The following is a 24,049-nucleotide window of genomic DNA, read 5'->3' on the forward strand; positions in this document are numbered from 1 at the left end:
CTTTAAACCTTTCTCACCACCAGTGTCATATCCATTGGAAATTGAATGGTAAAATTACAACGGCATTAAGATGGAAATTGAACAATATAATTACAATGGCATGGTAATGTAGGTCATACATTTTTTATCACCAAAGTTCCTTTATACTTGCATTGTTATTGTTCATTGTGATATACACAAACCTTCCTCCACTTGAGCCTTCTCAGTTCGGTTAAAATTATCATTCATAGTTTGCATGTCATGTAAATGTACATTTTGTATCACCAAAGTTCCTTTATACTTACATTGTTATTGTTCATTGTGATATACACAAACCTTCCTCCACTTAAGCCTTCTCAGTTCGGTTAAAATTATCATTCATAGTTTGCATGTCATGTAAATGTACATAAGCCATTTGTGTTATACCTATAGTTTGCATGCCATGTAACTGTATATATATAAGCCATTTGAGTTGCATGCCCATTCTTGGATTTATATGGGGATTTGTGGATAATTTCCTCCAATCTAAACAATAAACTTTGAACATTCTACAAGCAGCTCTTACCACACCACTTCACCCTAAAAAGAGATTACATGCCATCATTATGAAATTTATCTGAGCCCCAGAGTGAGGGCCTGCTGACGAACTCAATTGTTGCCTCTGTACCCCTTAATTCGTAGCAAACCTGGTTTGTTTTTAAATGCCCTTGCTCAATATCTTTAAGTTAGATGAATCCAGCAGCATTCCCAAACTCATCCTCTGAAAACATAACATAGTGCAGTTTCAATCTCACGATAGTCACTCATAAGATTGAAAACCATAAACTCCATCACGCATAGCAGGGAATAGCTACTATGACATAAAATGGGTTCAAGGAAATCTGTTTCCATTGAAATAAAATCTCTGTGCAAATCATGTTCATATTGAAAGCTGGCACCTATTGTGAATAGTATAGTTCCAAGGGTCAACATTACCATTCCCGTCTTGGGGAATTTTGCACACTATCAACTTATTGGTTGAAATGCTATGTATACACGTTCAGAATATGCAGCTTTGTTACCTGATGAAGTAAATGAATACTATCGTATGAAAAGCCATGACAAATGTAATGTAGCATTGCAACAAAGGAAGAAACTTACCCAGGATATTCTAAAGATTATGAAGTACTTTCAACAAGAGCTGGTTTTCTGTAGATGCAAAATAATCTAACACAATGAATGTGCCCTAAATGCTACTCCAGAATACTTTAATAAAAGCAGGCCCACGCTCAGTGAGCAGGCAAATGTACTTCGTTCTCCCTTGCACGTTTGAGCCTCCAATACAAAACAGATCCTGTTCTGTTTAATTACGAAATGCTCAAAAAATATCAGTACATTTATATTATTATTCATACGTATCAGCTCATCGAAGGTCCCACTTGGCTGTCAGGAATTATTGAAACCTGGATTAACTTCATATTAGCAGTTAGTATACCTGTGATCACCTCATAAATTCTGCACTAAGATATAAACAAACTATTTTAAACCTGTATTAACTTCATGTTCGCACTATGAATACATAGGACATGTACATTTGTAATCCGCAGAAAATTCAGGTATAGGTATGCATTTGACATGAAAATACACCTGAGCACTTGAAACTGAAGAATCTAGTTTCTGGTGGATGAAACCACACCTCCATATAACACAAGGAAAGTGCCTGTACAGATGCTCCCCCTCAAGAACACGTATAACCAAAAGTGTTGCATATACTGACAGGTCCAATGATATGACCTGTAATAGTTGATGCAACACATCCATTTAAGTTGGATAGTCAGAATTGATGCCAAAGATTCTTACTTTATGCATGTTTGGGAGCTTTGCAATAACCAGCACAAAAACAGCAACTGTGTTTGGAATGAGCAGAGGGTTGCTGTAGTTTGTTGTATGGCACGCAATCAAATACCTGCCATAAAAATTTTGATTTGAGCAGAATGCTGCTAGCCAAAAAGAAAGGTAAACGTAAAACCAACAGAGAAAACCCTAAACAAACCACCTCCTAAGTTCCAAGGATTCCTCCCTCTAATCCATCCATCCATCTATCTTTCTATCCCCTCACTCCCTCCCTCCATCTATCTGTGTGTGTACGTGCACGCATGTGTATGTGTGCGCGCGCATGCATGCATGAGCATGTGCATGTAAGCACGTATAACGTGCACGTCAAAGTGCATCTGTGAATGCAATTCCAGCACTTTCCATTGGCACTTGCAATTAAGAAAAGAAGTAACAATTTGAACCAGAATGAGAGAAACATTCTACAGATAAGAAGCCTAAATGTTACAGGAAGGTACAAGCTATTGGTCTTTACAGAACCATCCACATCCAATCCTTTGATGAAAATCTGCAGTTATATACTTCTGTAGACAAAGAGGGTCCACTACCAAAGCTTCAGACACAGACAAGGCAGTGACGTTGATTAGCATTCATAATGCGCATGATACAATGCCACAAACAACATACTCATCCTATCCACACTAGCAGAGGTTCATGAGTTGCAATGAAGGGAATGATTGAGGACCCACATCTCTTTGCATTCAAGGTGGATTTTAAAACCAATCCTTTCTTGACATATCCCCTCAAAAAACTTTGCTTGAAAGAATGAAGGCTTGGTTACTCACAAGGCAACAGGAACTACCAATACAAACTTTCTGTTGCGGGTCAGTTGCCTTCCATTGTCCATTTGCTCCCACCAAGTCAACTTATTATACATCCCTTGATCTTCTGCAAACGGAGTTCCCTTTCTCCAATGAAATGACCAATACGTAATCTGTGCAAATATAGCAAGGCACACATTAAAGATTGAAACCATTTATTTTGCTCAACAATATCTGCAGTTGAAACCTTATTCTGCAGGATCACTGCTACATATAGTACCTACACCACACCACAAAGTAAATACAACATCCTGCTTCATGATAAACCAACAAAGGGCAGTCTAAATCAAATTGCCTAATGCAAAGAATATGTGGAAACACGGCACACAGTTGGGCCCCTCACAATAATAGCCTTTCAACTAATCATTGGAGGGAATAATGGGGCCATGAATGGAGGACGGGAAGAGAAGGGGGATGCTTAATGATCACCACAAACTGTTCTTTATGGGAAGATACTTGATGATTGTTCACTAGCTTGTTGGAAAGGTCACCTCCCCATCCGTAAGCCCCCCAATGAGGAGAGCGTGGGGGAGGGAGACCTAGGGCAGGATGTGCCCAAAGAGAGATTACTTGGATGTGTGGATCTGGGACAGATCTGGAGCATTCATGGTTGGTGGGGTATCACAAGGATGAAAGGCTGCACCAGGAGCAGCTCATGTGCAGGAAGATGGCGGGGACACAGTACCTTGGATCAGGCCTGGCATGAGGCACTCAGTGGACTGCAGCAGGACCCTATGAAAGGCACGATGACATCAGCAATGTACGGAACAGTACGGCGCTGCATACGAGTGGCGCAGCAGAGGTGGGACAGACCAGCACATGGGTCGGCCAGGAGAGAGGCTGGTTGGGCTGCTTTGAGGCAGCCAACCAGACCTTATATAGGGCTGACCTAGGGGCTGGGCCCTTGCCTTGATTGGAGGGCCACAAGCCCTAAAAGTGTGGGCCATAAAGGCCTAGTTTTGTGAGCCCTTAAAGGGCTGGTTGGGCTGAGCCAACCAGGTTGGTTGGGCCAGCCAACCCGGTCTGTCCAGTCGGCCCAGATTGGGACAGACTGGTCGGGTTTTTGACAGGCCCCTAGGCCTATAAAAGGAGGGGCTTCATGCCCCATTATTCATCCAGCATAGCCAGCAGTTCCAGGGCAGAAGGGAGCAGCAAGGAGCCTACTCTCTGGGCCTATCTACAGGAGGTGAGAGAGTGCAACAAGTGCTGCAGACTTAGCCAGGTAGGGGCTGGACCTTGGCTGTCTTCTAGGGCAGCAAGGTGCTGAGATCATCATACCTTCTAGAGCAGCCATTCACAAGCAGGTTGGAGCAGTGGAACAGGGACCTGTGTGCTGCAGACAAAGCTTGGCAGGGGCTGCCCACCTAGGCTGATTCACAGGCAGTAAGGTGGAGAAGAACACACTGGACGAAAAGTCTACAGACGCTCGAGGTGGAGCACGCGGACTCGAGTCTAGAGATAGCCGGCAGATAGGAAAAGGACCTTGTGGTTAGATCAGAGGACCATACTCTGGATCTATCTCTTTTGTATTGTGTCCACAGTTTAGGACGGAAATATATAAGTTTTGGTGTCTTCTATATCTGGCTGGTTCATTGTCTATTGATGAGTCTGCACATCTATTGAATGCACATACGTAAAGAAGTTTGTGATTCCACACCCCACACCACAGTGTGTGAGCTCCTGGGCATTACTATAAGTCGTCCGCTGTGTGTACCCTCTGTTGGGTATTTTTCTAACATAGCTTTCCAAGATTGGCGGTCAAGAGTACGAGAGAAGACAGAAATAATTCAAAGAGTAGAAGGCTGTAATGACACAAATAAATTATGATTTGAAATCATATCAGCTGCCTTCCGATTGAGACACCACTGGAACCTGCCTTGGTGTCTGAAAATCATATCAAAAATGCCATCTATCGATGGGAAAAACTAATAATAGAGAAGTCTGTTTCACGTTATTCCTGACCTACCAAATGTTTTACCAATAGGTATCAAAGCACGAAAGAAATCATGTCCTTGTGGATCTGATGATGCTGTTATACCGCATGCAAGAGACTGGCTATCCCAATATTATGTTCAGCTTGCTCCCTTGTTTAGACAGCCCAGCCACCAACAAATAACTCCCACGGACAGCATTTCCTCCTACGTACAATAGGCTCTCACAAAGATTCCAACTTAAATGTATTGTACTGCCATGTCTATAAATACGTTTTATTTCTGACTCTATTTTTGAAAGGATGGTTTAAGTAAGCATCCCTCCTCTCTCATTTGAGCAAGATGACTTCTATATGAAGTAAACTCAGAAAGGTACGAAGAAATATCAAAACTCCATAGATACATGGATGCCATCTCTCTCTCACTCACACGCATGCATGCACATGCTGCGCGCACACACAGCTTCATGGACAATTTCATGCATATCCTTCAAAGCATGGAGGCCAATCAAAAACTTCAGACACCAAGTTGTAAGGAAAAAATTCAGACACCAAGTTCTAAGGAAGAGGGGAATAGAAGGGAGGAAAGGAAGAGAGGGTGGGGGGGGGGGAGAGAGTAGCAGAAGGGAAGGTAAAGTAAAGGGAGTGAAAAACAATGACGAAGAGAGAGAGAGAGAGAGAGAGAGAGAGAGCAAGATGTATTATCGTCCACGGGAGGCCTCGGGGCCTATAAGACAAAGTACAACAAATGGACAGAAACTCATACAAGCCACAAAGGGCTGAAGCAATGGGTGCACTGTTGGGGTAAAGGCACATTGCCAACCCTTCATTAAAAGATAGGACACCTATGACTGTCTTAAGACAGTCATAGGGTAAACCTAATCCTAATAAAACACAAGTGAGTTTGTGGTGTGGCTCATCATTCTTCACATCCGCACTAGAGTGTCACTCTCTCTCACTCTCACTCTCTTGCTCCTCTTCCCCTTTCTTCCCCTACAACTGGTATCAGAGCCTACCTAGCTTCCCCTTGCCTACCTAGTCTCCTCTCCCTAGCCTACCATTTCCGTACGGACGTACGGACAGAGCCATACGGCCGTACGTCGTCCGTACAACCGTACGGACGGACCTGGCGCGGCCAGACCTGCGCACGACGACGGACTGTGGCGGCGCGGCAGATCAGTGCGCACGACGCAGCAGATCAGGGCGACGGTGAAGGCACGGGCTGCAAGGTGAAGGCGCGGGCTGCAGGGCGACGGCGCGGGCGCGGGCGTCGTCGGGTTGCGGCTGTACAGCAGCTGCTGTACGCAGCAGTGCGAAGCTGCATCAGGCAACTGCATAGCTGCTAAGCGGCGCAGCTACTCCACGGCAGCCGTACGGATTGCCGTACAGTCGTACGGACTGCCGTACAACTGTACGGACAACTCACCTGCAGTCCTTCAGTCACCTGCAGGTACAGTAAAGTACAACAGGACTCGTTTTCTTTGCTGCAAAGACTCGACATTTTTTTTTTGGGGGGAAGCGTGCCTCTGCAGGAACAGAAAGTACAGCAGGTACTCTGCAGGTACAGAAAGCAGCAGGCACACACTTTTGGAAGAGGAATAGTGCTGAAGCACTCTGTTTTGTTCATGTACGCGCAGTACATGAAGCATTCCTGATGCATTCCTGAAGCACTTCAGCTGTATACTATGCATTTGTTGAGATACAGCAGGTACTCTCGTGTCACTCACGCTTGAGGTGACTTGTGCCACAGTGGTGGTGTTTGCGCAGTTACTTGTCTTTCAGGAAGGTCAGATGCTTGTTTTGCAGAAGCTTCTATGCATTTACTGAGTGCAATTCTCAGTTTTGGGTGACCATTTCAAAGGGCTTTTGCCTGGATGTGTTTGCAGTATATGCCTTGAGGCAGTGTGTAGCCGGGGAGCAGACATTTGCTTTGTTTCCGCAATGCATTTGGTGACATTGTTGCAGGTCACATTCTTTGTACGCACTTTGAAAATCTCAGTTGAGCCACGCTTGGTCAGGGCGCATCGAGTTTACTCGGTCCCTAACTGCCCATCGTTGACAGTGCTCAAAAGATTTTCTTCTTGGTGTTTGTACTTTGTGATTTGTGTTGTTACTGAGTACACAGGGGCAGTCTATGCATTGCACATTGTCAGGTAAAAGTGTCAGAGAGATTTTCATATTGCATACTACCTCAGTGTTGAGGTGTTCTCCACTTGATTCAGGTGTCAGATCAAGAGGCTTTTGCCCAGACTTTGTTTGATAGAACTTGGGTTACCGACAGAGATCTTCAGATGCATTTTCTCCCCTTGGTATAAGGGTGATTGCTTGGGATTTATCCCATTTACTGTTGCAGGTTTTGTGACAGGCTGAAGGGTCATTTACTGTTTTTTGGGTGTTTGCCAAGTGGTTTCTGCAATTTAACTCAGTGCAATACCTCATCTGAGGTGGGAGAAGTGATCAGTACAGTAAGTACAGCAGTGTTTACAGCAGTGTTGGTGGTTTTGCCAGATGATTGTGCACTGTTAAGCACTTGTTGAGCAGCTGCAGCAGTCTGAAATTACTGTTTTTATGCCTCTTTGAGCTCAGAACAGTGTGTCAGAAGGTACAGTATTTGCAGGGTCATTTACTGTTTTGCTGCAGATTTTACTGACAGTAAAAACAGCACCATTGAAAGTGCTTCTGGCTCTTGAATAGAGCAGGTTTTTTCTGAGAAATCAGAATTTTTATTCAGTCTTTTTACTTCCAGGGAGTCAGGTACTTTCCTCATCTGATATGGCATCAGGGGGAGGTGATTCTTCAATCCTGAACATAAAGAAACTGGAAGGAGGACACAACTATGCATTATGGGCAGAACAGTGCTTGAATGTACTTCTGTTAAAGAAGATTGCTAAGCCCATAAGGGTGAAGGGTGTCAAGCCATCTAACATGGCAGCTGATGACTGGGAAGAGCTTGATTTGTCCGCGAGGACAGCTATCATGCTCACTATTTCAGACACTCTTGTGTTCAATGTACAAGCTGAAAAGACCTCTTATGGTCTATGGCAAAGACTAGAAGAATTGTATGCCCAAAAGAGCTCAGCCAGTAAGGTTTATTGGCTGAAGAAGCTGGTCGATCTTCGCATGAAGGAAGGTACAGCTATGACCTCACACTTGAGTGAGTTCAATGCTATCTTTACACAGCTGATTGCACAGGGGTTGAACCTTGATGAGGAGTTCAAGGCTACTTTCTTGCTGTGTACCCTCCCTGAGAGTTGGGATACTTTCAAGACCACCCTGTCAAACTCGAATGCCACTCTTATTTATGCTGATGTAGAGAGCTCTCTCCTTATGCAGAAGATGAGCAGGAAGAATAATGCGGGCAGCAAGTCTTCAAATGCTTTGCAGATCTGCTAGTAAGTCCAAATCCCGCAGTCAGTCCCGTGGCAAAAAGGACATTGAATGCTTTTATTGTGGCAAGAAGGGACATGTGAAGTCTAAGTGCTTCAAGTTCATACGGATCAGAAAGCCAAGAAGGCTGAAACAAAGGATGCAGGAAATGCAAGCAAAGGCAAAGGCAAGGCCAAGGCAGATGACTTGGATGCAGTGAATGTTGCAGCAGAGGACAGTGACAGTGACAGACATGATGTTTTATGCTCTTCTGCTGTAATAGCACATGCTTTGGTTATTGATGGCCATGACATGCACACCTGGCTCTTGGATTCAGGTGCCTCTTTTCATGTTACTCCTCATAGGGAGTGGTTTACTTCCTACACAGGTACTCATGGAGTTGTTCATCTTGGGAACAACTATGCATGTCAGATTGCAGGGATTGGCAGTATACAGATAGTATTTCCTGATGGACAGTCATTTATGCTTGATGGTGTTCGCCATGTGCCGCAAATCAAGAAAAATCTGATTAGCACTGGCTTATTGGATGACAGTGGTTACCACACCACATTTGGGGATTCCAAATGGGTGATTACTGATGGCCAGACTGTAGTGGCTGAGGGTTTTAAGAGTGATACCTTGTACCCTCTTTATGTTTCCAGTGTGGGTAATCATGTTGTTGCCATAACCGAGCTGCCAAAGGTTTCATTGTGGCATAGCCGGTTGGGACACATGTCTGTTAAAGGAATGCAAGAACTGTCACGTTTGGGTTATATGCCGCCTCTTTCTTTTTCAGATTTGCCTACTTGTGATCATTGTATATTTGGCAAGCACTCTGTCACTCCTCATAAGAGGAGAACTCCCCAGAATAGAGCACCACTTGATCTAGTGCACACTGATTTGTGTGAGATGCCACAATTATCACTAGGGGGTGCAAAATATTTTATTACTTTCATTGATGATGCCACACGTAAAGTGTGGGTCTATTTCTTGAAGCATAAGGGAGATGCCTTAGATGCTTTCAAGAAGTTTGTCGCTCAGGTTGAGAATCGGACAGGTCGTAGGCTGAAATGCCTCAGATCCGATAATGGGGGTGAGTATGTGTCACATGCTTTTGTGCAATTTTGCCAAGCTAAGGGCATCAAACAGGAACTCACAGCCCCTCATAATGCATCTCAAAATGGTGCAAGTGAGCGTATGAATCGAACTATTCAGGAGAAGGTTCGATGTATGTTGTCTTATGCTGCATTACCCCATGGCTTTTGGGCAGAAGCCGTGCAAACAGCAGTTCACATTATTAACAGGTCACCAAATAAGGCTTTGGAGTTGAAAGTGCCAGAGGAGGTGTGGTCTGGCAAGCCACCCTCATATAAGCACTTACGTGTATTTGGCTGCGAGTGCTTTGCTCATGTACGCAAAGACCTACGCACCAAACTGGATCCAAAGTCTATCAGATGCATCTTCATGGGTTATGGTGACGAAGGTGAAATGGGGTACAGGTTATGGGATCCCGTTAAACGGAAGATTATACGCAGCAATGATGTCATCTTTAAAGAAGATAGTGTACACAAGGAACCCGAGCAACCTGTTGAATACAGGAGGGTTATTTATGATGATGTTGGACAGCAAAGAATGCCCATTTATATGCAGCAGCAGGCTGCTGCAGATAACCCCGTTCAAGAGGGTATACAGGCTGAAAATCAGCCAGATAATTTTGCCAATGATGCACCACTAGATGTGCCAACAGATGGGGCTGTAGAACAGCCAGATATGGTGGTACAGCCACCCGTCATGCATGAAGAACAGGCTGGACAGCAGCCTAATCCGGAACATTTTGTTAGGAGGAGCACCCGTGCACAACGGCCTCCTGCCAGGTTTGTTCCAGGAGCCAATAATGTGGCTGATTTTATCATGCTGACAGATTGTGGTGAGCCTTCCAGCTTCAAGGAAGCTATGGGAAGAACAGAGAAAAAGAAGTGGGAGAAAGCCATGCAGTCAGAAATGGACTCCCTACTTCAGAATGATACATGGGACTTGGTGCAGTTACCTGCCGGCAGAAAGGTTTTGCCATGCAAATGGGTTTACAAAGTCAAAGTGGATTCAAATGCTTTACCTCGGTATAAGGCCAGATTGGTTGCCAAGGGATTTAAGCAGGAAAAGGGCATTGACTTTGATGAGATCTTTTCCCCTGTAGTCAAGATGACTACTTTGAGAGCAGTGTTAGCTCTTGTTGCTCATGACAACATGGATTTATGTCAGATGGATGTGAAGACAGCCTTTCTTCACGGAGATCTTCATGATGAGATCTATATGAGTCAGCCAGAGGGATATGCTGTTAAAGGGAAAGAGCAGCTTGTGTGTAAGCTCAAGAGAAGCTTGTATGGACTCAAGCAGGCGCCAAGGGAATGGTACAAGAAGTTTGATGCCTTCATGCAGTCCCAAGGGTATCATCGGTGTGAGACCGATCATTGCTTGTACACCAAACGGGCAAAGGATGGCAGTTTGATGCTACTCATTCTATATGTGGATGACATGCTTATTGCCAGTAAATCTCAGCATGAGATTAGTGCTTTGAAGAAACAACTGCATAAGTCTTTTGACATGAAAGACTTGGGTGATGCAAATCATATTCTTGGCATGCGTATTACTCGTGACAGGTCCAAGGGACTTTTGTTTCTGTCACAGAAAGAGTATATTGACAAAGTACTGCAGAGGTTTAAAATGGAGGGAGGGAAGTCTATTAGTACCCCGTTGCCTCCACATTTAAAACTCAGCAGTAAGGACAGCCCCAGATCAGATGATGATAAGGCTGAAATGGCCAAGGTTCCGTATGCATCTGCAGTTGGATCTTTGATGTATGCCATGGTTGCCACTCGTCCGGATATTGCTTTTGCGGTGGGAGTCATCAGCAGGTATATGGCAAATCCAGGCAAGCGGCATTGGGAAGCAGTGAAAGGTGTCTTGAGGTATCTCAAAGGTACCAAAGACTTGTGCATATGCTATGGTAGGCAGGATGCTTTGGTGCATGGTTTTACAGATTCAGACTATGCAGGGAATGCAGATAACCGGAAGTCTACTACCGGTTATATTTTCACATTTGCAGGAGGTGCTATATCATGGGTGTCTCGGTTGCAGAAATGCGTTGCACTGTCAACCACTGAAGCTGAATATGTTGCAGCCACTGAGGCCTGCAAGGAAGCAATATGGCTTACTCGGCTGGTGGGAGATTTGGGCATTACAGGAGATATGCCAGTTTTGCATTGTGATAGTCAAAGTGCTATCATGTTGGCAAAGAATCCGGTCTTTCATCAGAAGACCAAGCACATAGAAGTGAAATATCATTTCATCAGGGAGGTACTGGAAGACAAGCGACTTGAGCTTGTGAAAGTGCATACTGATGATAATCCTGCAGATTTGCTCACTAAGAGCTTGCCTACAGAGCGGTTTGCACATTGCCGCCACATCATGGGATTAGGATGAGACCATTCTTACTTTATGGTCTTGTATACAGTAACTGTATATTGCTGTAATTTTTATTCTTTTCTCCCCTTTAGGCACATTGGCCTTTAGGTGGGAGGTTGTTGGGGTAAAGGCACATTGCCAACCCTTCATTAAAAGATAGGACACCTATGACTGTCTTAAGACAGTCATAGGTAAACCTAATCCTAATAAAACACAAGTGAGTTTGTGGTGTGGCTCATCATTCTTCACACCCGCACTAGAGTGTCACTCTCTCTCACTCTCACTCTCTTGCTCCTCTTCCCCTTTCTTCCCCTACATGCACTAGGGCATTGCTGAGTGCTGTACTAAACTAACCTACAAAGCTCAAAATCTCAAAAGCAGAAAAGCTGGAATGAGCAAGTGAGAATCAGTAGTCGGAACCCAGCACCGTGGTGGCTCTCCAGTGGACTGCAAAAATATCATGGATCTGCATCTGTCAGGCTGTCTTCCGTTGTGGTGGAGGGTGTGGTCTCCTCAACCTCTGTGAGAGGGAAGGAAAGAGGGAGAAGTACAACCGGGGAGAGAGTGAGAGAGAGGAGTGACACAATAGATGCGAGTGTGAAGTGATGAGCCACACCACAAACTCATAAGTTTTATTAGGATTAGGTTTTTCACCCTATGACTGTCTTAAGACAGTCATAGGTGTCATATCTTTAATAAATGGGTGGCAATGTGCCTTTACCCCAACAACCTCCCACCTAAAGGCCAATGTGCCTAAAGGGGAGAAAAGAATAAAAATTACAGCAATATACAGTTACTGTATACAAGACCATAAAATAAGAATGGTCTCATCCTAATCCCATGATGTGGCGGCAATGTGCAAACCGCTCTGTAGGCAAGCTCTTAGTGAGCAAATCTGCAGGATTATCATCAGTATGCACTTTCACAAGCTCAAGTCGCATGTCTTCCAGTACCTCCCTGATGAAATGATATTTCACATCTATGTGCTTGGTCTTTTGATGAAAGACCGGATTCTTTGCCAACATGATAGCACTCTGACTATCACAATGCAAAACTGGCATCTCTCCTGTAGTGCCCAGATCTCCCACCAGCCGAGTAAGCCATATTGCTTCCTTGCAAGCTTCAGTGGCTGCAACATATTCAGCTTCAGTAGTTGACAGTGCAACGCATTTCTGCAACCGAGACACCCATGATATAGCACCTCCTGCAAATGTGAAAATATAACCGGTAGTAGACTTCCGGTTATCTGCATTCCCTGCATAGTCTGAATCTGTAAAACCATGCACCAAAGCATCCTGCCTACCATAGCATATGCACAAGTCTTTGGTACCCTTGAGATACCTCAAGACACCTTTCACTGCTTCCCAGTGCCACTTGCCTGGATTTGCCATATACCTGCTGATGACTCCCACCGCAAAAGCAATATCCGGACGAGTGGCAACCATGGCATACATCAAAGAACCAACTGCAGATGCATACGGAACCTTGGCCATTTCAGCCTTATCATCATCTGATCTGGGGCTGTCCTTACTGCTGAGTTTTAAATGTGGAGGCAACCGGGTACTAATAGACTTCCCCCCCTCCATTTTAAACCTCTGCATTACTTTGTCAATGTACTCCTTCTGTGACAGAAACAAAAGTCCCTTGGACCTGTCACGAGTAATCCGCATGCCAAGAATATGGTTTGCATCACCCAAGTCTTTCATGTCAAAAGACTTATGCAGTTGTTTCTTTAAAGCACTAATCTCATGCTGAGATTTACTGGCAATAAGCATGTCATCCACATATAGAATGAGTAGCATCAAACTGCCATCCTTTGCCCATTTGGTGTACAAGCAATGATCGGTCTCACACCTATGATACCCTTGGGACTGCATGAAGGCATCAAACTTCTTGTACCATTCTCTTGGTGCCTGCTTGAGTCCATACAAGCTCCTCTTGAGCTTACACACAAGCTGCTCTTTCCCTTTAACAGCATATCCCTCTGGCTGACTCATATAGATCTCATCATGGAGATCTCCGTGAAGAAAAGCAGTCTTCACATCCATCTGACATAAATCCATGTCCTCATGAGCAACAAGAGCTAACACCGCTCTCAAAGTAGTCATCTTGACTACAGGAGAAAAGATCTCATCAAAGTCAATGCCCTTCTCCTGCTTAAATCCCTTCGCAACCAATCTGGCCTTATACCTCGGTAAAGCATTTGAATCAACTTTGACTTTGTAAACCCACTTGCATGGCAAAACCTTTCTGCCTGCAGGTAGCTGCACCAAGTCCCATGTATCATTTTGAAGTAGAGAGTCCATTTCTGACTGCATGGCTTTCTCCCACTTCTTTTTCTCTGTTCTTCCCATAGCTTCCTTGAAGCTGGAAGGCTCACCACAATCTGTCAGCATGATAAAATCAGCCACATTATTGGCTCCTGGAACAAACCTGTCAGGAGGCCGTTGTACACGGGTTCTCCTCCTAACAAAATGTTCCGGATTAGGCTTGTCTAGCCTGTTCGTCATGCATGACGGGTGGCTGTACCACCATATCTGGCTGTTCTACAGCCCCATTTGCTGGCATATTCAGTGGTGCATCATTGGCAAAATTATATGGCTGATTTTCAGCCTGTATACCCTCTTGAACAAGGTTATCTGCAGCAGCCTGCTGCTGCATATTAAGGGGCATTCTTTGCTGTCCGACACCATCATAAACCACCCTCCTGTATTCCACAGGTTGCACGGGTTCTTTGTGTACACTATCCTCTTTAAAGATGACATCATTGCTGCGTATAATCTTCCGTTTAACGGGATCCCATAACCTGTACCCCATTTCACCTTCGTCACCATAACCCATAAAGATGCATCTGGAAGACTTTGGCTCCAGTTTGGTGCGCAGTTCTTTGCGTATATGAGCAAAGCACTCGCAGCCAAACACACGTAAGTGCTTATATGAAGGTGGCTTGCCAGACCACACCTCTTCTGGCACTTTCAACTCCAAAGCCTTGTTAGGCGACCTGTTGATTATGTGAATTGCTGTTTGCACGGCTTCTACCCAAAAGCCATGGGGCAATGCAGCATAAGACAACATACATCGAACCTTCTCCTGAATAGTTCGATTCATCCGCTCACTTACACCATTTTGAGATGCATTATGAGGGGCTGTGAGTTCCTGTTTAATGCCCTTAGCTTTGCAAAACTGTACAAAAGCATTTGACACATACTCACCCCCATTATCGGATCTGAGGCATTTCAGCCTGCGACCTGTCCGATTCTCAACCTGAGCGACAAACTTCTTGAAAGCATCTAAGGCATCGCTCTTATGCTTTAAGAAATAGACCCACACTTTGCGTGTGGCATCATCAATAAAAGTAATGAAATACTTTGCACCCCCTAGTGATAATTGTGGCATCTCACACAAATCAGTGTGCACTAGATCAAGCGGTGCTCTATTTTGGGGAGTTCTCCTCTTATGAGGAGTCATAGAATGCTTGCCAAATATGCAATGATCACAAGTAGGCAAATCTGAAAATGAAAGAGACGGCAGATAACCCAAACGTGACAGTTCTTGCATTCCTTTAACGGACATGTATCCCAACCGGCTATGCCACAATGAAACCTTTAGCAGCTCGGTTATGGCAACAACATGATTACCTACACTGGAAACATAAAGAGGCGACAAGGTATCACTCTTAAAACCCTCAGCCACTACAACCTGGCCATCAGTAATCACCCATTTGGAATCCCCAAATGTGGTGTGGTAACCACTGTCATCCAACAAGCCAGTGCTAATCAGATTTTTCTTGATTTGCGGCACATGGCGAACACCATCAAGCATAAATATGCGTCCATCAGGGAATACTATCTGTATACTGCCAATCCCTGCAATCTGACATGCATAGTTGTTCCCAAGGTGAACAACTCCATGAGTACCTGTGTAGGAAGTAAACCACTCCCTATGAGGAGTAACATGAAAAGAAGCACCTGAATCCAAGAGCCAGGTGTGCATGTCATGGCCATCAATAACCAAAGTATGTGCAATTACAACAGAAGAGCATAGAACATCATGTCTGTCACTGTCACTGTCCTCTGCTGCAACATTCACTGCATCCCAGTCATCTACCTTGACCTTGCCTTTGCCTTTGCTTCCACTGCCTGCATCCTTTGCCTCAGCCTTCTTGGCTTTTTGATCCCTTATAAACTTGAAGCACTTAGACTTCACATGTCCCTTCTTGCCACAATAAAAGCATTCAATATCCTTTTTGCCACGGGACTGACTGCGGGATTTGGACTTACTAGCAGATCTCCCCTTCTGCTGAATCCTGCCTTTTTCCTGTACCTGCAAAGCATTTAAAGACTTGCTGCCCGCATTATTCTTCCTGCTCATCTCCTCCATGAGGAGAGAGCTCTCTACATCAGCATATATAAGAGTGACATTTGAATTAGACAAAGTGGTCTTGAAAGTGTCCCAACTCTCCGGGAGGGTACACAACAAGAAAGTAGCCTTGAACTCCTCATCAAGGTTCAACCCCAGTGCAATCGGCTGTGTAAAGATGGCATTGAACTCACTCAAGTGTGAGGTCATAGCTGTACCTTCCTTCATGCAAAGATCAACCAGCTTCTTCAACCAATACACCTTACTGGCTGAACTCTTTTGGGCATACAACTCTGCTAGCCTCTGCCATACGCCATAAGAGGTCTTTTCAGCCTGAACATTGTACACAAGAGAATCACTGAGAGTAAGCATGATAGCAGCCCTCGCGGACAAATCTAGCTCCTCCCATTCATCATCTGACATCCCAGATGGCTTGACACCCTTCACCCTTATGGGCTTAGAAATCTTCTTAAGCAGAAGTACATTCAAACACTGTTCTGCCCATAATGCATAATTGTGTGCCCCTTCCAATTTCTTTATGTTCAGAATTGATGATTCACTTCCCCCTGATGCCATATCAGATAAGAAAAGTACCTGACTCCCTGTAAGTCAGAAAGACTGAATAAAATTCTGATTTCTCAGAAAAAACCTGCTCTATCAAGAGCCAAGAGCACTCACAATAGTGCTGTTTTTACTGTCAAAAAAATCTGCAGCAAAACAGAAAAAATTTCCCTTCAGTTACTGTACCTTCTGACACACTGTACCGTGCTCAAATAGGCATAAAACAGTAATTTCAGAATGCTGCAGCTGTTCCACAAGTGCTTTAACAGTGCATCATCAGCTGACGAAGCACAAAACACTGCTGTCCTGATCACTTCTCCCACCTCAGATGAGGTATTGCACTGATTTTATATGCATAAACCACTTGTCATACACTGTTTTGTTCACTGAAAAAGAGGCTCCAGACACTTCAGCCTGTCACAAACCTACAACAGAAAATGGGACAAATCCCAAGCAATCACCCTTCTACCAAGGGGATAAAAGGCATCTGAAGGTCTCAAACAGTAACCCAAGTGCTCTCAAGCAAAATCTGGGCAAAAGCCCCTTGATTTGACACCTGTACCAAGTGAAAAACACCTCAACACTGAGGTAGCATACAAAATGCAGCGCTCTCCTGGCACTTTCACCTGACAATGCAATGCATAAACAGCCCTGTGTACACAATAACAACACAGATCCCAACGTACAAACACTGAAGAGAAAATCTTTTGAGCACTGTCAACGATGAACAGTTAGGAACCGAGTAAACTCGATGCGCCCTGGCCAAGCGTGGCTCAACTGAGATTTTTCAAGGTGTCGTACACAAAATGTGACCTGCAGAAATGTCACTGAATACACTGTGGAAACAAGACCAATGTGGGCTCCCTAGCTCCACACTGCCTCAAGGCATACACTGCATAAGCTTCCAGGCAAAAGCCCTTTGAAAATGTCACCCAAAAGCTGAGATTTGCACTCAGCAAAAGCATAAAAGTCCTCTGCAAAATCAAGGCATTACCTTCCCGAAACAAGATAACTGTGCAACCACCACACACTGTGGAACTGAACAGCCGGGAATGCTCTCTCTTTTCCTTCTTTCCCCAAAGAAAAACTGCTGTACTTTCTGTACATGTGTACTTGTGCAGGGTACCACTGTACCTGCTGTACCTGTGCAGGGTACGAAATCCCAAAACAGAGAGAAAAAAAAAATTTCGAAATGCTCTTCCCTGACGCAGCTCCCTGACGAAAAAAAAATCCTGACGCAGCTCCCTGTACGTACGGCGACGTCCGTACAGTACGGACGCCTGTGCGGTGTCCGTACGGCGGTACGGACGGCCGTACGTCCGTACACGCGCGCGCCTGCGCGCCGCCCTGTTCGAGGCCCTGAGGCTGCTTGGGTGCGCACCAGGCTGCTGCTGTTGCAGCTGCTGGCGCTGCTCCGCGCCGCCCTGTTCAGCCCGCACGTGCGCTGTCGCCCGCGCTACCGCCCTCGCTATCCCGCTGCAGCCCGCGCTGCCTACGCAATGCCAAGCTCCGCCCACGCCGCCTGCACGCTGCTGAGGGCACGAGTCCCGAGGGGACAAGGTGGGGTAGAGGGAGTGGTAGGCAGGAGTGAGGAGGGAGAGATGATGGCTCTGATACCAGTTGAGAGGGAAGGAAAGAGGGAGAAGTACAACCGGAGAGAGAGTGAGAGAGAGGAGTGACACAATAGATGCGGGTGTGAAGTGATGAGCCACACCACAAACTCATAAGTTTTATTAGAATTAGGTTTTTCACTCTATGACTGTCTTAAGATAGTCATAGGTGTCATATCTTTAATAAATGGGTGGCAATGTGCCTTTACCCCAACACTCTGTTCTAGAGAGCTATATCAAGAGTGATGCCTCACCTCGCGCGGTCTCCTCTTACATGCTCTGGTCGCTCTCCGTGCCGTGCGCAAACTCGAGATCTCTCATCCGACAGTAGCGTGCCGTCTCTCTATGCTGACCCATGATGCTCGCATATTTGCTACCTCCTCTTCCACTCCTCAATGGCCCATGGCCCGAAGCCGACTCGAATGCATAACAATATGACATGTCACTGCGATCTGTCTGTCTCAGTATCCTATGGTACTATCAATGCATGCTGCTATCTAATCTGTCCTAGTAGCATATCTCTGTGTACTCGCATCTCAATCAAGTTGAGCCCAATACAAACCTAGTCATGGAAGAGGACCAGTCAAAGAGAGTGGTTGTCCCTCTTAAAAGAGGCCGTAATAGTGCCCCCGTATCTCGTAATAAGCTAGGCAAACACATAAGAAATGCTCCTTTGTCTCAACTGTCCCCAGTGTGCATAACTTGTAGATCCGATGCTCTCTAGGTATGCCTGCAGCTCTCTTGCCTCGATCCCCAACTGATGTGACGAGACCCGCATCTGTCCAATGGCAATCCTCAGTACATGTGAGACTCCACTATACTCAAGGTACTGGGGTCTGATGATGAATCCATCCTCCGATAATCTCAGAAACTTATCACGATAGACCTGGATCTTGGTGGGAAGCTCTTGGTTCCCCACCCAAGCCCGGGCTATATAGAGCTGAAGGAGGTTTAAGCATATGATACGCGTGATCTCTTCTCCAGGAATCGACTCCAGTGGTGCCTCCATGTTGTACTGAAGCCAAGGCTCCCTGTCGGCTCACCACGATAAGTGAAGCTATGTTGATGTAGTACAGCCCGTGAGGTGTTGAAGATCATGACCTTGGTTTTTCTAAGGTTGACTGTCAAGTCTCTCTCCCTACAAAATACCTCCAATGCCTCCACATGCTTCTGTAGCCTCTCTGCCGAAGATGATAGAAGGACTATGTCATCAACGTATAGCAATATCTGCATCATCAAGTCAACCATGCTTCTCCACAGGTCGATGTGGGGGGGGGGGCCCTCCCCTGTGGTTGGCCTAGTAGCCAAGATGCTAAAAGCCACATATGAGTGCTCTGCACCAAGTGTGGGGAGGCACAATGAAATCGTGAATCCATGATACAAATGCCAAGGGGCCTATAAGAAAACCCATTGTACTAGTCCCTCAACCATGTGGGAAACAAGTGAGCCTCCATGGTGCTTACATACGTGATGACCTACCAGGCAACCTAAGATGCTGAATACTGTGTTATTGGAAATGAAATGGATTTGCTTGGTAAGCCTATCGACTACCATATAAATGATGTCCCATCTCTTAGAAAGAAGCCCAGTAATAACACCTATGATGATGTCTCCATTTGCTTTCCGAATGAACCATGGCTGCAACAAACCAACAGATAGCTTGTTGTACACCTTGCTTTGCTGGCACGACAAGCATTTTGCGACATCCTTCCACATCTCCAAAGACCCTCCCAACAAAATCTCACCTTTATCATGTCATAGGTCTTTGTGATGCCCATGTGTCTTGCCATAGGAGAACGACCTCCTCCAACATCACTATCTAATATATAACTAGATGTACTACACAATACATAGTGCATTTTCGATCTCATGACAGTCACTCACAAGGTTGAAAACCATGAACTCCATCATGCATAACTAGAACACAACATCATATATTGGGAGTCTGGGACAAAAAAAATTCTGACCGAGAAAGCCATTATGGCATGATGATGGATGCTGTCCTCAAATTCTGCATGTACTCCCAACCGCGTTGTCTTTGCTCTTCTAAAACCTTAATGGGCTCACGAGGGAGCAAGAACTAAGTACAAATATCAACAACTATGGGAGCAAAAGGGCTCTCAATTTATAGACTGAGGTGGGCAGCTAGAAAGCATATGCTTTCTAAAAGCTGCCCCCTGCTTTCTGAAACCTGGAGCTTTCTTAGCTTTCCCAAAAGCTGGGCTTTAGGGCTTTCTCCAAAAGTAGGCAATGTTCACGCTTTTTCTCATGTGGGCCCTCCTTGTAAATAGGTGGTTTTCCTCTTAAACAGTGGGGAATTTAGCAATCTCCAATGTCTGGACATCAGATGAGATTTATAGTGACGTGTGAGTTGCTTTCTAGTGCTACACATTGATTTCTCCTGCTGCGATTTAACTAGAGGAGCTGCGATTCGTTTGCTGGAATTGAGTTTGAGGTAGAAAACCTGATGAAAACTATTGTGTAGGAGATTAGGAAGTATTTTGGGACACTCAGCCAGTTCTGTAATCAACTCTCTGAACTTATCATGGGTTCCAAGAATGCCCAAACTCTCAGATTGAAGGGGCTAATCAACGGCAGATCTGTCCACATTTTGGTTGATAGTGGGAGTACCCACAACTTCATCAACACCAAATCTGTCCAACCAGAGAGATTGAACCCATCTATATTGGACCATGACCTTAAAGTTGAAGCGGCTAATGGTAAGGACTCCATAAGCAAACAATGTTGCCAAGCCACTCAAATTAAGTTCTCTGAAGCCTATTCCTTTCTAGGTGATCTACTTGTTCTGGATATGGGACCTATTGATATTGTATTGTACTGTAAATGGCTCAAAACCCTAGGAGAGTTCTCTATGGACTTGAACAAGTGTATGAAGTTTCTGCATGCTAGAAAACAGATCACACTTATGGGCTTTAAACCTCCTAAGATGACAGTCATATCTTCCAGAAAACTAACCAGGGACCTCAAAGAGTATTCTGGACTCTATGCTGTACAAATAGCTAAAACAGAGGACAGCAATGAACTGTGGGTGGAAGACAAGTATATGCAGGAGTTGCTGCAGCAGTTTTCAGATATTTTTTATGATCTTCCTCATCACTCACCTCCCAAGAGAGATGTGAAATCATGTAACTAACCTTGAGCCAGGGTCAAAACCAGTAAATAAACCACCTTATAGGCTTTAAAGGTCTGAAAGGGAGGAGGTAGCCAATAAGTCCAGGAGCTTTTGGACAGGGATTTCATCACACAGTGTCAGTCTCCTTTTGCTTCCCCTGTTCTCTTGGTTAAGAAGAAGGATGGCTCATATAGGATGTGCATTGATTACAGGGACTTTAGAGAAAGTCAAAGGCTATTACATATAATAGAGCAAGACTGTCTTCATAACTTTTCTTCAAATCCTCACATGTAAGACACCTTAAAGAATGTTATTGTTTCTATAAATCTTTAGCCCCTGCGCTTCGATTATCAGAGATCAGTTGATTACACGGACGGGTGGGATCAAGTGCAGCGAGCATAGCACCGCAAGATTCAGTGTAACTGCCAAAATTGAACTCCTAATGTGATTGATGTAGAATATGAACTGACAATCAGTAGAAAGTGGTGGTGTACGCAGTCCGCCAGAAACATAGCAAAGCTTGGATGCATGCGCAGTATGAAACCATAAAAATTCGATAGATCTCAAGAAAAAAGGCCAATCTGGATCAGAGAAGCTCGGGAACTCACCGCAAAATGAGCGAGGTGGACAACGGACCAAGCCGTGCCAGCGCTACAGCCGAAGACAGAGAGGACGAAGAGCCAGCCAAAGAAAATAAGGAGGAAGTAGGTGGTCCAGACGGCGGGGTATTGGAACCAGGAGGTGTTCTTGTTGATATCCGGGGGGGGGATGGCCTTGACGTAGAGGCTGCCGAGGGTAGGGGAAGGCAAGTCCACCATGGCGATGGAGAGGAGGGAGGATTAGGGTTTGCGCAGGGGGAAGAAAAGGGTACAGAGAAGAAGAAGAAGAACTGCAAATAAAATGAAGATGAATGAAGATGAAGATGCTTATATGAAGTTGAAGTGGAATTGGATCCAAGATGAAGATGGTTTTATATGAAGTTCAAGTGGAACTCGACTTAAAAGAGAAGCTCAAGCCCGAGAGCTTCGCAACGTGTGAAGTTCAAGTGGAACTCGACTTAAAAGAGAAGCTCAAGCCCGAGAGCTTCGCAACGTGTGGGTGTGCATGTGCCGGTTCTTAGTTCTGGCTCAAGATTCTATCTTGAGCACCTCATATGGGGGCGCTATTGGGAGTATAACATTCAAAAAAAATAAAAAAGGAGTGCTTGAAACAAGTACAATGAGTACTTTGTAATAATCTCTTTGAACATTTCCCCAAATGCTCATTCTTTAAGTGATTGATATGCTAGTGAAGATTGTGTTTGATTTAGAGTCAATTTTTTTAGGACATTGACTTGGTTTGAATAGACTGTATATCATGTGGGTAACTAGAGTAGGTTTTGGTTTTTCTAACCTAGCTCGTATAATTGTGTAAGGTAGGGAGGCTGGGCTAAATAAAGTTTCTTATCCTATGATGAGTCTGGATAAGTGTGGGAGTTGATGGAATGGCAATAAGCAATGGGATGGGGAGGCAATGAAGAAGTTGCTCAAGATTGTCATGCTCCACAAGCAAATGCTGAGTATGATGGCATCGATAAAGCTCATGATGGAGACAATTAGGGCATGCAAGTGCATGAGGGATGGCAAGAAACTATGGCATGACTTGGAGAAGGAGAAGATGGTGGCTCAAGGAGCACAACGGCGGTCTCCCTTGATCGATGGGCTATTGCAGGTCTCCCTGTGTGCTCAAGGGCCATCTCGAATAACCACAATGGAGTTTGGTAGAAAGCTTCAAGATCTGTGCAGGTGGCATCATGAGATCTAACTCCCTAGAGCCTCGTGTGGTTTTGTGTGTGTTGCCAATAGAGTGAGGCCAAGAACCTCGAGTATCAAGGCGTATAGACTTGACAAGACAAGCAATGAAGAGGCTTGGTGGTGTATATTGTCTCAAGTATCAAGGCGTATAGACTTGACGAGACAAGCAATGAAGAGGCTTCGTGGTGTATAATGCCTCTAGGTAATGATGGTACTTTGAGCCCGTGTGGGCTATAGAACGTGTAGACTTGCAAAGTATTGCTCCATGCCACAGGTAGATTTTTTACCTTTTTCTTCTCCTCTTCTACATCTGTGTCTGAAAACATTACAAGACCTCACAAAGAGCATGAAGCACTAAAAGCTACATAAGGTTTGCCCTGTAGCACAAAATTAAGAGCTTTCTGAACCAAAATATATGGTGCGATTCCCTCTACAACTTGGGAATGAGAAGTGCAAGTTTAAAATCTTGAATAATCATGGAAAATAAGAAAATGGAAGCGTTGTTTCTCACAAAATGCAATTGAAGTGCCTCATTGGAAGGCAATGCAAGTGAAGACACAATGCCCTGTTGGAAGCCATAAACACAAACACAAAACTATGAACTTTTTGAACCAAAATCTATGATAAATTCCCTCTACAAGTTAGGAATGAGAATTGCAAGTTTGAAAACTTTATTACACATGGAAAATAAGAAAATGGAAGTGGTGTAAATGCAAATGGAGTGCCACAGTGGAAGGCAATTGAAGTGAAGACACAATGCCCTGTTATTGGTAGGCATAAACACAAATATAGGCTTGCCTCTCAACACAAGCATAAGATGCTGAAACAACACTCCCACAAGAGGGCTCTATGTTTGAATTACCTCCCAACCACGAGCTCATCAGAGAAAACCCATGCACCATCTGAGAGATGTCTCCCTTTGCTTTCTCCTTCCTTAAAGTTCTCTCTAGAACTCTCCCCCTAGCCCAGTGCTTGACATGTGTCCCCCTAGCCCAGTGCTTGACGTGTGGCCTTTCCACTTGGTGCCATGTGTCCCTCAGGGGACCTCTTCTTTTAATCCCTCTCTTGGGCTACCCTTTACACCTACCTATGCCTAAGTATAACCCTAGACCCCAACCTTCTAGGCCCATAATTTGCCCCCTCTGGTTTCTCACCTCGCCATA

General features: G+C 44.8%; 1 protein-coding gene across 4 annotated transcripts; it reads right to left on the bottom strand.

Moving 5' to 3' along the window:
* Window positions 1-1,486: 1,486 nt before the first annotated feature.
* On the bottom strand, window positions 1,487-22,115 carry LOC147891649 (uncharacterized). Of its 4 annotated transcripts, none has more exons than XM_087388138.1 (3): window positions 21,702-22,115; window positions 2,654-2,785; window positions 1,487-1,752 (listed from the first exon to the last, which is right to left on the bottom strand). In XM_087388138.1, the coding sequence occupies exons 1-3, from the start codon at window positions 21,909-21,911 to the stop codon at window positions 1,528-1,530; spliced, it is 567 nt and encodes a 188-aa protein (XP_087244264.1). In that variant the 5' UTR covers window positions 21,912-22,115; the 3' UTR covers window positions 1,487-1,527. The 4 variants fall into 4 exon arrangements, with proteins under 4 accessions (XP_087244264.1, XP_087244266.1, XP_087244265.1 ...); XM_087388140.1 differs by having other exon boundaries at window positions 2,637-2,785; XM_087388139.1 differs by having other exon boundaries at window positions 1,487-1,924; window positions 2,637-2,785.
* Between the last annotated feature and the right edge of the window lie 1,934 nt (window positions 22,116-24,049).

The sequence above is a fragment of the Dipteris shenzhenensis genome, chromosome 17 (genome assembly GCF_047967505.1).
Source record: "Dipteris shenzhenensis isolate YYH24624 ecotype China chromosome 17, Dip_SZ_1.0, whole genome shotgun sequence".
NCBI lineage: Eukaryota > Viridiplantae > Streptophyta > Polypodiopsida > Gleicheniales > Dipteridaceae > Dipteris > Dipteris shenzhenensis.

What these genes read in the sequence shown, in the direction of transcription:
- LOC147891649 (XM_087388138.1), bottom strand. Translation starts at nt 21,911, where the DNA reads ATGGTGGACTTGCCTTCCCCTACCCTCGGCAGCCTCTACGTCAAGGCC. An exon ending in TCCACCTCGCTCATTTTGCG is followed by an intron (nt 2,786 to 21,701) that starts GTGAGTTCCCGA and finishes ATATTTGCACAG; the next exon opens with ATTACGTATTGGTCATTTCA. An exon ending in GCAACAGAAAGTTTGTATTG is followed by an intron (nt 1,753 to 2,653) that starts GTAGTTCCTGTT and finishes CAACTATTACAG; the next exon opens with GTCATATCATTGGACCTGTC.